At 38.2% G+C, this 14,049-nt stretch overlaps 1 protein-coding gene across 15 annotated transcripts in view; it reads left to right on the top strand.

Annotated features, from left to right (window-relative positions):
• ncam1a (neural cell adhesion molecule 1a) overlaps window positions 1–14,049 on the top strand; it is a 513,459-nt gene that overhangs the window by 336,634 nt on the left and 162,776 nt on the right. For all 15 annotated transcript variants that reach the window (XM_041801697.1, XM_041801707.1, XM_041801703.1 and 12 more), the window contains one exon: window positions 12,240–12,314. In XM_041801697.1, the coding sequence (XP_041657631.1) occupies window positions 12,240–12,314 (75 nt within the window). The remainder of the gene's footprint in view (window positions 1–12,239; window positions 12,315–14,049) is intronic.

The following is a 14,049-nucleotide window of genomic DNA, read 5'->3' on the forward strand; positions in this document are numbered from 1 at the left end:
CTGATGGCCTTTGAGCTTGTCTCCCCTTGCAAGAACTGATGCATGTTTTTGCATCAGTCAAATGATACAGTGACATTAAATCACTTCATTTTGTAATGAAATCCTGTGTTTTTCATTGTATCGAGTATCCTGGATCAAAAATGCATGTTTGATGTCCATGACAAAACAAACTGCTTGACGGTCGTTACATTTTTCAGTGAGTTACGACCATTTTGATCGTTGACAAACCTCCCTCATTCACTGACATTCATTGTCTGCCACTACTCACCCTTGTGTGTAGCATCAGCATGATGTATTTTCTCCAATGAAAGCCAGCGGCCCAGTCAGTTTCTACATGTTGATTTCTATGGTAGACATTCGCAGCTCCAGTGCTAACTTGAGCTAAACAGGCTCGAAGCAGATGGGGTTTAAACAGTGGAGCTTATCACTGGCTATAATTCACGCTGAAGCCCATTTAGAGACTACAAAAACATCTCTGCTAAGAGGAGCTTTGAGTGTGGCTCTTTGCACTTATTTAATAAGACATTTGGTATAAGTCTGATTAAACTGCTGCTTTTCGCCAGATACAGTGCTTAACAAATTTATGAGACCACCTGTCATATTTGTCTCAGAGACCATCTAGCATCATGAAGTGCTTTAATGCGGACTCTTTCATTTTCAGTTAGCCCTCCACGTTTTACCATTTCAAACAGGAATGAGGAATTTCAAACTGAATTCACCTTTTTTATACCCAAATTTGAGCCGGCTCACTGGGCTTCTCTGAGAAGTCAGAAATGAATCAAGCATAACATCCAACCACTAAAACTCATTTTTCTGTTCAGGAATGCAAGTAAATAACTATAATTTGACATATTAATCAATAAATAATAATGCGCTTTACTTTTTTTTCAGTTTTTTGTAAATCAGTACATTTGAAAATTCATGGATAACAATAATAATTATATTTTAGCATTAAAAATATCGTTTGGGTTAAAGAGCTTCTACATATTGGTGTATTAACCATTGCAGAAACATAAAAAATGATTTTGGTGATTCCCAATGCTGTTAAGTTAGTGCAGCTGTGGCATAAACCTCACTTTGGGTGGTGGTCTAATAAATTTGTTAAGCACTGTATATCCAAGCTAACTGCTACCACGGGGCTGGCCATTGTGCACCAGCTTAGAGTTAAACACAAGCAAAATCATCTTTACTGTCATCAAAGCTTCAGTGCTGATCTTTGCCCTTTATTTAATAAAGAAATGTGGTCCGGTTCTGATAAAACTGCCACTATAGTATAGCTACATCCAAGCTAACCACTACACCAGTGGCAACCATTGCTGTGGGCTACCATCTCATTCTCTTCGAATGATGCTGATTTAGTCTGAACTGTTTCTGGTTTTGCACAAATTTTCTGGATTGGAGCTTTGCGAGATGGATTTGACAGCCTGGCAAATCTATCTACTTTGCATGATTTTCTAGTTATGATACCTGAAATAAATTTGATTTAGAAACAAACCATTGCGAGCGAGTGCAAAGCTGTAATTACAAAGTAATTGCATTGTTGTTTTTACAGCTGTAACTTTTGTTCCAGTCATATTAAACAAACACTGGTTAAAAAAGTGTGAGCAGATTTTTTTTTTGTCCTTTTCATTTCAAGCAACCAGCAGTTCATGAATGTGGTTTTAATACAATTTTTAGAGAACCTGTTGACTGTTGATTGCTGTGATGCTAGAAAGCAGCAGTTATTTTTGTTAGAACTCAGGTGATGCATAAACTAAAATAACACTGCATATATTTTGACCTTTATTCTGCATTTCAGCAGACACCTCTCCCTACAGGTTTGAGTAAAGGTGTGAATTATTGTTGACAGCATTTTACCAGCTTCCAGATAAATATTTTCATCTAGACATTTCCCTGTTCATTTGTAATCAACAAAATTGTGTGTTTTGACTAATGAAGAGTTCAGAAACAAATATTTGATGGGGAAATAGCTGATTTTTAATTGCAGCTTTCATGCATAATTGTATGTTTTTCACTAGTCTCTTTTACTGCTGCTGGTGCCAAAAATCAAGCAGCTCAGCTCTGTTTGATGGCTTTGACGGCGGCTTTCTTTTAAGGGCTTTATGCTGTAATATCTGGGCAATAAATAGTATATGAAATGGAAGAGAATAAATTATTTTTTTCAAGTGTTTAGATCATAATATAAACAGGAATAAAGTGGTTTATTCAAAGAGTGAGAATTTTGATGAACAGGTGTTGATTTGCATTAGTTTTGTAATTAAACCTGAACACTTCTCTCATTTTCACACCATGATCTCACCGCTCTCTCCACGCTCTCAGCACAGACACAAAGTCACACTTTAGTTTGACACATGAGCCTCAACAGCCACTTCATCCTGGAGACACAGCACAAGTGGCCATTTAGAGAGATACACTGAGAAAATGGCTCTGGGAATAGCTATCTTTCCCACACCGCCTGAGCTCCTTTTTGTTGTCTTTAGTGTTGCAGATATGATCAGTTGATTTCTGGCAAGTTGTCTTAGTCTTAGGAGGCATGGCTTTGGTTTGCAGCTTGATATCTATGATCTTACTAGATGAGGGAAGGAAATGGATATGTTGTTTTCTTTGTATCTACCTTCAGCCTGTACAAGCAAACATACTGTGGGTAGCAGGGCTCTGTGCCTCTGGAGCTTGCATGTTATCCTGGAACAAGGTAGAAGCTGTGTTTTGCTGCACAAATCAATATTTGCATGACTTCTTGACTGGACCATGGGGGAGATGTTATGTTCTCCTTGAATGGCTTAATGACGTGTTTTAGCAGGAAAGACTTTGGCTATACAGAGGTGGTGGATGTACCCCCCATGATGTCAAAAATTCAGACACTGTTAAGTAGATTTGTTAAGGTTTTCAGAAGTTTTGACAGCACCAGCTGTGAAAAAGTTCAGTCTCCATTACTTTAATAATTGATGGTATTGAAAAGTATTGACACTGAAAAATCAACAGCTCCTGAAGCATGTTTTAACTGAAAGCTGCTACAAGGGAAAGAGAAAAGGTGTCTTCATTAGACAAAACAGTAGCAATGTTTTTCTACCAAAATGCATACGTATGATTCAAGTGGGCAGGAGATTATCTGGAATGTCGTGTGATTGAAATTCAAGAAATCAGAGAAATTGATATTTTTTGATATTTACTAGCAGAGGTGTAGCTAGGGATTTTGGGCCCTCAGAAAGAATATTACACAGGGCCCCCCTTTGGCCAAGCGACAGATGTTTCATTTTTACAAGTATCTATGCATTTTAATGTGTTTTTGAGCTGTAATTTCCAGTTATGAGCAACAATTTACTGTGTTTAGATTAAATTTACTTGCATTATTTCGCAGTGCTACACTACATCATTTGGACATTTTGAAGGGAGGAGCAGGCCCCCCCAGTATTTAATTCTATTCTATTTGATACAAATTTTGGTCTGTTGACTGATTCATTTTGTCACTTTTGATTCAATAATGACTCTAATTACAAACAAAATATAAATAAAGTGAATAAGTAAATAAATAACTAGTAATCAGTACCCTTTTCCCCCTGTGCTACACCCATGTTTGCCAGTACCATTTTTTGTTATTTTTAATTGTACAGCAAAGAAAAAGGAAAGGAAACAGAGTAGAATGAGAAATACAATACATGCAGTGCATTTTAATTTAGAAAGCAAATAACAATGATAATAAATGTGCAGGAGATGACTAAGAAAACCATATGGGTGTACTGAGTGGCCGTCCTATGTTGAAATCAAAGGGTCTGTTTGAAAAGTCCAAAAAAATTACCTTTCCTTATGTCCTTTCCTGTCCACTTTTCCTTAACCCCGGTGAAAAACATCACAGGGTGAAGAAAAACCGTCAGCAATATTCCTCTGTTCATTTCCTTCCGTTTATCATATAAATTATAAGTCTGACAGTGAATTTGCTTTTCTTGCTTGTTGTGATGAAGGGTTAACAGGTGTGTCACTTAAAATGAAGCTGAGGCACAGAATTGTGGGTCATTTTCTCATCTCTTCTTTGGTAAAGGATGGTCCAGTGTTTCCTAGGCCAAAGGAGATAATAAAGGAAGTAATGAAGCTCCTTTCTTTATTATTTAGGGGATTTGAACAGTTTATCATGGCTGGCACTAAAATACTTCTGGTTCGTTTCACTCAGTTCAGAACCTGCCTAAGTAAAAAGGACTATTTCAACATTTACATTTTTGATATGGCAGCTTTACATTAAAGATTCCTTGAGTTTGCATATTTGAAGTGGATATCTTAATTTTTTATGGATCTTAAAGTGAACAAGTGAAGAACATCAGGATGTGCACCGTTAAGTCTTTACCCTGGTTTCACAGGCCCCCCCTTTGGCAACCTTTTCAATAAAACATACCAAGTATTTCCTCAATTATGATGTCAATAGGACCATTATTTTCTGGGACTGACAACATACTTAAAAATAATTGAAATTATAACTAATTAGTTATAATTAGTTATAATTATAACTAATTAGTTCAATATTCACTCAGGTGATAAATCAATTAAAAACAAGTTGTTTATTTTGCAACAAAATGAATCTCTCCTGCTTCCCATAAGATAAGATATTCCTTTGTTAGTCCCACAAGAGGAAATTCCAAATTCCCATTACAAAGAATGAAGCTTTAAGGCACTTCAACTTTGTTACTTTTCAAAAGTATGAAGCAAAATCATTTTTCTGCTAAGAAGAAGTCTGAAACTAAATCCACTTGTTCTACAGACGTGTGTCAGAAACAACGTGCACCATAAGGCTTGAAATCACTAGTGTTGTCAAAACCACAATATCTGTGACCAAGACATGCCTGAGACCAGAGTGGACCAAGACAAGACCGTGACTTTTGGGGGTGGAAATTACATAAGTATACATGAATTGAAGCTGTTCGATGTTTTAGCGAGGGCTTCTGCTTATTATCACAATAATGACATCAACAATAGCACATCGGTGGTGGTCTTCACTGGTCTTTATGGAAAATCCTGAGTCCGGCCAGTCCGAGTAAAAATGCTCTCGATTCTGACATAAGACTAAGATATTCAAAACGTGGTCTTGAGACCAAAACTGTTCTTGAGTACTACTACACTCAATTCAGTCCAATTCAGTTCATTTCAACAGCTTTATTAATCCCTCAAGGGGCAATTGGTGCAGGGCAGCTTGTACATAAAAACATCGATTTTTTTTTTTTTTTTTTTTTTTTTGTATGTTATACGTGCATATAATATTGTGTAACTTTGATATCCTTTAGGTGGAGGCTTCAAATAAGCCCTTTGGGCTTTTCGCCTCTCCCTGCACCTCATATAATTTGTCATCTTTGTCTTTTGTGTATTTCATAATTGTGCAAAATAAATAAATAAATAAAAACTAGATAAAAACACAGTGACAAAGACAGTAGCAGTAAGTGTAAGCTAAAATACACAATAAGACCTAAAAAAGTGAATACTGATATAACTTAGGCTTTAAGGGACCTGCAGGGTAAAAGACTGAAAGAGATATACGATCCTACACTGGAAATCAGATGGTTCATTAACAGGGATGAAGATCAAAACCACTGCAATTTTCAAAACCTAAAAATCATTCAGGTTTAGTTGGGTGCCAGTGTGACTCAGTAGGAAGAGCAGGTGACCTTAAGCAGAGGCTGTAGTCCTCAAAGGACTGGTTGCAGGATCAATTTCTGGTTTCTGTGCATCGTTGCCCATTCTCTCTTCCTACAAATTATGCTTATGGTGCAAGCACCTCAACCAATGAGCTCAGCTGCACCCCTGCATTCACTTCTCTGCATAAGTCGATGCTTAAACTCTCGTGAGGATTCTTTGCTGTGTTTCAACTTGGTCTATTGGGACAAAGAGGTTCTCATAGACTTTGCGAGTGCCAAATGTCTCACTCATTGTAAATATATGTAAGATATAAACAGAATCTGTGTCTTAATTGTACTGTAAATCATCTGACATCCACCCTTTACCAGTGTTTACAAGTATTAAAACTTAGAACACAGAAATGATCACTCTTGATGCTTAAAGTCTCATTTTAATGTAGGCATTAGTTATATTCACACTGTTTCATGACCAGGTACGATCTCCTCAAAGGAGCTTTAACTGATGGTGTGTTTTCCCTTCATATGATCTTTTGTGTCTCCTTTTAGTGGCAAAGTGGGAACAGGTGACTCAGTTTCATCACCACAAAACCTTCTAAATCACTTCTGTACTTTCTATTGAAGAATATAATTCTACATGCCTGTGTATTTGTTTAGGTAACTGATTGAAATCACCACCAGTGGGGTGACTAAGAGCCCTACTGACATTGGAACATCTTTCCTTTGAGCCTCCAGTCTTTTTAACTACTTACCATGGCGACACTGTCAACATTCAGAACACAAAAGCTTATTGTGTACAGCTACACAGTTCTAGATGCTGTTTACACTCTCGTCATAAGCTCAGTATTCTGGCTGTGCTTTAGCTTCACAGCATAATGATGATAGCTTCTCACAATACAGAGTGTGTAGGGGGAAAAAAGAACAACGAAGGCCACCGCTGCGACTGTCTCTTCTTAGTCACGGCTGTTTTTCTACAGCAATGAGATTTTCGCATTAAGCACCAATGTCTTGTTGTGATGTGGTGTGAGTTGGCTGCCTGACTTTGAGTAGTGAGTCCTTGCGAACCATTCCCATGAATCTCCTGGCGAGAATTGGGCTGAGACTGACTCACTCATACGTGTGAAGGAGCGACACGCTGAAGGCTCAGCAGGATCTCTCTGTCAAGCTCCGGATCACGATTCAGCTGCTTCTCCGTCTTCTCTGCCACATATCACTGCAGATAGGAGTCTGAAATTAAACCATGTCACATCCGAAAATCATCACGTCTCTTGTCATTCTGGGGCGCACGTGCAAGACATGACTTCCTGATTAATCCTTTGAAAATTAGAGCACTTTTCATTGAGCATGCAGGGTTTTTTTTTTATTAGATTTATCAGCATGGAGGAAGGAACAAATGCCAGGTGTTTCTCTGCGCTCTTCCCGATCTCATCTGTGTCACTTTAGCTTTAGCTGATGGATGTAGTGTATTAGAGTCTAAGGAAAAGGATTTTCTTTGAAATACAGCATTATACCCTTTGAATCATCTGCCAGCAGACGCACGGATGAGGAAACAATTATGAAAACCCCCTGCAATGGCTCAGTCAGGTGGCTTACTTTAACTCTTTAATATGTATGCTTCAGATTGATGTAAAGGACTGATCATCACACCCAGAGTTTATTGAAAGTGACACAACATTCAAAATCATTATTTTAGATTATTTTAAGTTATTTTTCCACAGAGTTGCTACTCCTCTGCAGTGCTCCTTCTCCTTTTTCTGACTACTTAATGCTCCTACCTTGTAAAGTGTGAGACAGCCGACTGCCACAGGGTCAAGAGTGCAAGGCTGGTTGCCAGAGGTGTAGCTCCTTATTAGGGAACTGGTCCTGCAAAGGCAACTTTCACTATTAGCATAAAAACATTCAGAAGGGCGGGGAGGGTCAACAAAATTCTGTTCAACTGCTCATTACTACAGATACCTGATCAGCCAATCACATGGCAGAAACCTTTGCATTCAAGCATGTAGACATGGTCAAGATGATGTGCTGTGGTTCAAACTGTGCATCAGAATGGAGAAGAAGGTTGATTTAGGAGACTTTAACTGTGCCGTAGTTGTTGTTGGTCTGTCAGTTTTTCATGTTCCTCCAAATTCTGACTTGACCATTTAAATATAACAGCAGAAACTGAGACGCATCAGACCAGTCAGTGTTTTTTCCAATCTTCTATTTTCCAGTTTTTGTGAGCATGTGTGAATTATAGCCTTACCCTTAAATTCCACATATGCTGTCTGTGCAATGATCAGCAGGTGAACCACACTCTTGTCTTTCTCCAGCACATACCAGAAGTGCCACTCTGCTCTAGTCTGCTTGAGATACATGCCAGGTCTATTTCTAGGGATGCAGGATGTTATCGGCCTGATGTTAGTTTCAGCAGATCTTAGCACATAAGGGGAAATACTGGTATTAACGGGTACGAAAAATTTTGCCAATATTTGCATTCTGTATTTTGACTGTGAATATCAGTGTATATTGACTGTAATTTTTGGCCATATATACTAATAAATTAGTGGAGTTTAAGGCTAGACCAACAGATCTACTTGTTGAGGTCTTTTTCTTAATTTACCCCCATTCTTTAAACTTTAAACTGTGTTTTAAGGATTAAAGTTTGTTTCTTTGTTCATCCTCAAATCTTAAAGTGTGTTCTAAATACCAGTTTTATGTTTAGGAGTTTTAGGTCTGAAAAACATATTTGAAAATTAGTACCATTATCAGTTAAAATGAATCCTTAAATATTTGCATATCAGCAAAAATCCAGTATTGTGCATCCTTATCTATCTCTTTCGGAGGCTGCAGCTTAAAATACAACAATCTCCATGGAGCAGATTGCCCCAAACAGGCCTGCAAATTTATGAAGGAGTGGTTCTCATCTGGTCTGGTGTCAGGAGCACACACCACTACCTCCTATGAAAAATGGGACATTTCTAACAAGAAATCATAATGGAGGGCAGGAGCATAAAGCATCAAGTCAATCTAAAAATTCAACACAATGCAGGCACTCCTGATTGTGAGTCACATCTCCTTATCATCAATACATTTCATTCTGTGGCACTAGCGAAGGGTCAAGTCTGTCAGTGGCTCACAGAGGTAATATGATGCCATGGACAAAGAAAAAAATATTTTTTTGATTTGGAAAACTACAGGATTTATAAGGCATCACACATCATTTTTAGAAATTTTTTTAGAAATTCCCAGCAAATCTACTTCAGAAAGGTAGTGATGTGCTGTTTACATTCTAATACCAGACAAACTTGTAGTTGTCCTGTGATTTTGTGATCTCTCTTCTCCAGCTGCTCAGTGCAGCGCATCACTCCAGAAATGCCCGTAGGTTGGAGCAGAACTGCTGTGCCCAAAAAGTATAGCAGGCAGAGTTTGTGGAACATGTGGGTTTGTTTCCTGTTCTGAGCTGACAGGAGAGACATCTGATGTGGTCCTCTGCTGTCGTAGTACATTTGCTTCAAGGTCCGACATGCTGTGTGTTCAGAGGTGTGCTTCAGCATGCCTCAGTCATGATAAGTGGATAAAAGTGTTATTGTTTCCCTTCTATCACCTCAAACCAATCAGGTTATTCTACCCTGACATCTGCCATCAACAAGTCCTTTTGTCCTGGAGAAGTGCTGCCCACTGGATGTGGTCTCTTTCTTGGACCATCCTCTGTGAGCCACAGAGATAGTTGAGAGTGAAAATCTCAGAAGATGAGCAGTTTGTTTGTTTACTGATAGTCTCTAACAGACTGGAGAACATACCAGCATTGCTGACTTTTAATGATTAACCCTCTCAAGAGTGCTCCTTTATTATGCAATCATTGTGCTAATGTTATCAACTTGTTTTCAACTGGCCTGAGCATTCCACAACTTTCCCAGCCTTTTCTTGTCCTTTTCCCAACTTTTTTGGAACCTGTTGCAAGCATCACATTCAGAAAGTGTGTATATTTCCAAAGAAACAATTAGATTCATTAGTTTGAACATTAAATATCTCATCTTTTTGCTGGATACAATTGAAGATAGGCTAAAAGCAATTTTGAAATCACTGTTTTCTGATGTTATCAATTTTCCACAGTGACCCAGCTTTTTTGGAAGTGGGGTTTATGAATAAATACATTTTTTATCTAAAAAATGTGAAACTTTTCTTCTCAGTTGTCATTTTCCATTAAATAAAGATTTTCAGTGGTGGGTCATTTGAAAACTATTCAACAAGAGTGAAAGTTAAGAGACCATGTTCATGTTTTTAAAGTTTTGTATAAACAAGAGAGGACTCTACACTTTGTTATTGTGAGAGAAATACACACAAGCACATGAACCTAAAAGCAAAAACAGGACCCACAGGGATGTATAGATGGAGAGATGCCAGAGTGAGGGGGCTGCACAGGGACCGGCTCCTTGTAGAGTTGTTTGGTGCCTCCAGTGACCCTCAGGTTCCCTGCAAGTTCTGGCAGACTGAGCTACTGCCATCCCAAACAACAAGACGTATGTCTCTAAAGGAAAGAAAAAGTCCCAGTGGCATGTAGTGTAGAAGAGGAGTGCTTATATTGTCACAATGTACACCCAAATTACAACAGCTTGAGAATAACAATCAGCTTTAGTGATTCCACACCTGAAACTCCCTTTTTACCTTCAGGAAGAGGGACTTTCAGAACAGAGTGCAAAAGTAAATTTTGTGATTGACTCACAAAGTGAAGACTGTAACTTTCAGCACGTTTCGCATGTATAAAATCACATAAGTATGGTGGAAGGAGGTTGAGTAAGGCATTTTAAATAAGGACATGCCGATGTTTAGCCTTTGAGTGGTGCAAGAAGACCAACCAACTCAATCATACAGAATACAATGATGAATTAAGGACTTGCAAATCTCAGTGCCACATAGTATACACTATCTAAAGATGTAAGGCATTGAGAAGATACGTCCATGTGTTAAACATTATCATAATCAATCAGAGGCATAAAAGTGGCAGAAACAACAAGACTTTCTGAAATAAAAACCCAGTACTGTGTGTTTGTAATAGATTAAAACATCCAGCTGGTGTTGCTACTCAGTTTGCTTGCTCTCATTTGCTACTGAAAGAGCTGTGTTTTAGGCAGCCAGACCTGGACTCATGAATACCAAATATGTTTGACATTTACATGTCAAATAGTAATTAATCCTCCTTTAATCTGTTACAGTTGGTTCAAAATGCTGCTGCAAGATTGCTGACTAGGTCCAGTAGAACAACACACATCACTCCAATTTCATTTCCCTTACATTGGCTCCCAGTTAACTTCCAAATTCATTTTAAGATCCTTGTTCATGTCTATAAAGCCCTACATGGACAGGCACCTCACTGTATCTTAGACCTGCTCTGGCCTTTCATCACTGGTCGATCCCTCAGGTCTCCTGACCAGGGTCTTTATGTAAAATCTGTGAGGAGTGATTAAGTCTGAGCCTGATGCCAAACATTTTATGTTGCATAATAAATACTTAAACAAACTACAACGTGAGATCATTGGCTGAAATACTCATACTGAAACCACATACTTGAGGATTATAAGGACAAATAGTCTGTTAATATGAGCTTTATATCAGGTAATCTCCTTCCTTTGAATAGCCTAAAACTGTCACATTTCACATCCTTAGCTTCTTTGAAAATCTCTTTTTAATCTTATATAAAAATGCTTTAATAATTTCTTTCTTTTTACTTTCAGTCATTTTAAGTCATATTTCTTTTGCCCCTTTTCTTTGTTGTTTTGTTTACTTTCCTTTTATTTCCTGTATCATTGGAAAAAACTTTACAGCATTGCTTTGTAAAGTGCTTATACAAAGGGAGACAATTATATTATTTATTAGTTGCAATGCAGATAAAATACTACTGCACCATAAATTAATTATTGCACAAGATATGATTGCACTGTCTTTAATACTGCACTGTCATAGTCATGCAGTCTTAATGTTAATGCATATCAATTTATTTGTTTAGAAGTTGTTTAGCTGCATTTAGTTATTGCTTTTAATTTTCACAACATTAGTTGCTTTAAATGTTCTTGTGAAATGGACAGAGTCATTTAAATGCAAAAAAATCAGATTAACTTGCAGAATAAAGTAGAATTACATTTTACAAAGAAGTTGTATTTTCATTTTAGGTTTCTAACTCTCTAAAACATCCTGCAGGATTGCATGCTAAAGATGTCTTTGTGATGTTTGGTGTCATACTCAGTGAGCCACAGCCAAACACAATAGATCACTAAAGAGTCATGATTTCACATATGGAAAATCAGAAACAACGTGAACTTTCTTTTAAACTTTGGTGTTGCTAGTTGGCCTTCCCTGTCCAATATACACTCCACAAGTGATGCTACAGTTCAACAAGATCCTTGTAGAAAAATCTTGACTCTAAAAGCCATCTGTACATGGAGATGTCGCACTCTGGTGAGCTTGAAAATTTCATCCTGGAGTTTTCATTCATAGAGAGGCACATCTGAAATATGGTGGTTCTTCTGAGCCGCCAAGGCAATTTGATTTTGAGCTGCATGTTTTTGTGCTCTGCCCCCCGTGTCACTGTTCATCTCCCTGCAACCAGAAACTAATGTATGCTCTGTTCTGTCTTCTTTTCTCTTTACCCAGCCGCCATCCAGGTGCAAATCACCCCGACACAAGGTGAAATCAGCGTGGGAGAGTCCAAATTTTTTCTCTGTGAAGGTAAGACTAATCTCAGACAAATGTCATGGAGCACAGCTTGATGCAAATGTCATCGGATATAAAAACAGAGGCAGCGGTAATGGAGATCATTTGATAGAGGGGATAACATTCAGCTGGAATAACAAGGCCACTTTAGAGCCAATAAACTCTCATTAGAAGTTCAGTGTAATCGCAAATCAAGACAAAGGACAAGACACAGATGAGTTTGTGATGTTTTCTGGCGTGATTGTAGGAAGTGGGAAGCAAAGAGTTCACAGGCAGGTGGAGATGAGGGCTTAGCAGAGGTGGGCGAGAGAGAGATTATCTTTCCATGTTGGTCGTACATGAGCAGTGCCAGATTGTCTTTGGTAAATGTGATATTTGCATTAAGTTAATTGACTTTATAACATTATGTACAGTAATCAAAAGCAACTGATAAGAGCAGTCCAACATCACCTCCAACTCTCCAGGGTGACCACATCCCTGTTTGGGTGAAAACAGCACTGAGACTGAATGGTGGAAGATTAGAAAACAATGTTAGCAGCAATATTGTAAAATATTGTGCTGGTTAAGTTAAAAGAGTTAAGATGTGGAAGAGACCTGAGAAAGGTAATCTTTCATTCACAGCTCACATCTAACAATTTATAACAACTTTGCAATACAAGTCAAAATAATCACAGTTAGATATGCTTTCAAAATCGTTCAGCCCTGGTTTATTCAAATATAATGTTGGTATTGAATGAGCTATTGTGTTTGTTGAAACATGTATAAGATTTGGAGCTTATAGTATAATTGCGTATTAAATTGCAATATTAGGGGAAAGACATTGTAATAGAATTATTAGTCTCAAATCAGTCAGCCCTATTGGAATCTTCAGTATTGAGACTGTCAGACTGCAACTTAAATCACCCCAAAACCAGCAGGAAGCCTTTTAAGATGCATCTTCCTCATAATAAAGGAAACTAATGGGCAGGAAATAGGCATACCTATGGACATCCAGCTAACAGAATATCTGTTGTCATTTAGCTGCTTGTTTGCTGGGGATTCTGTCTATATCTGTGGAGGAGATGACAGGATGTTGCTGTTTGTGTCTATTTATATTGTGAAAATAAGACAATATGACTTCAACCTCCATTGAAATGTGTCACAGTCCTTCCTGGCTTCACGTCGAGTATGACCACTGCACTGTACAGTGTGAGCACATAAATGCACATGATAGTCATGCATTGTTAACAATACAGATGCACAGCGTGAGCTGAATTTCTGCCACGACTGTTGCAGAGTCAGCTTGAAATCGCGCAATGTACCAGTGAAGCCAGCCAGCAGGGGAAGCGCTAAATGTTTTTGGTGGTTGTTTCTCAGTCCAGCTTAATGTGCAGTTCCTAGACTATCCATCCATCCATTTATTATCTACATTGCTTATCCCATTTGGAGTTGATGGGGGGCAGAGCAATCTTCACTGTCATCAGGCAGGATACACACTCTACTGGTCACCAGTCAGTCATGGCCAGGACTAGAGTCAGAGAAAACAGAATGACCGTACGTGGTGAGAGCACTATATGTTACATATACTTCTAACAGTCTGCACCAAGTTTAAAGACAAAGCGTGCACCTGATTGCAGATCAGTTGAGTGGTGTCTGTATTCCCACACCACCATGACAAGAGAGGACAGAGGGCAAAAACTCACATTTTGTGAAGAAGGGCAATTGTATTGAAATGTCCTTGATTGTTTTTTTTTTTATCACTGTTAGATGC

Source organism: Cheilinus undulatus, linkage group 12, assembly GCF_018320785.1.
Source record: "Cheilinus undulatus linkage group 12, ASM1832078v1, whole genome shotgun sequence".
Lineage (NCBI taxonomy): Eukaryota > Metazoa > Chordata > Actinopteri > Labriformes > Labridae > Cheilinus > Cheilinus undulatus.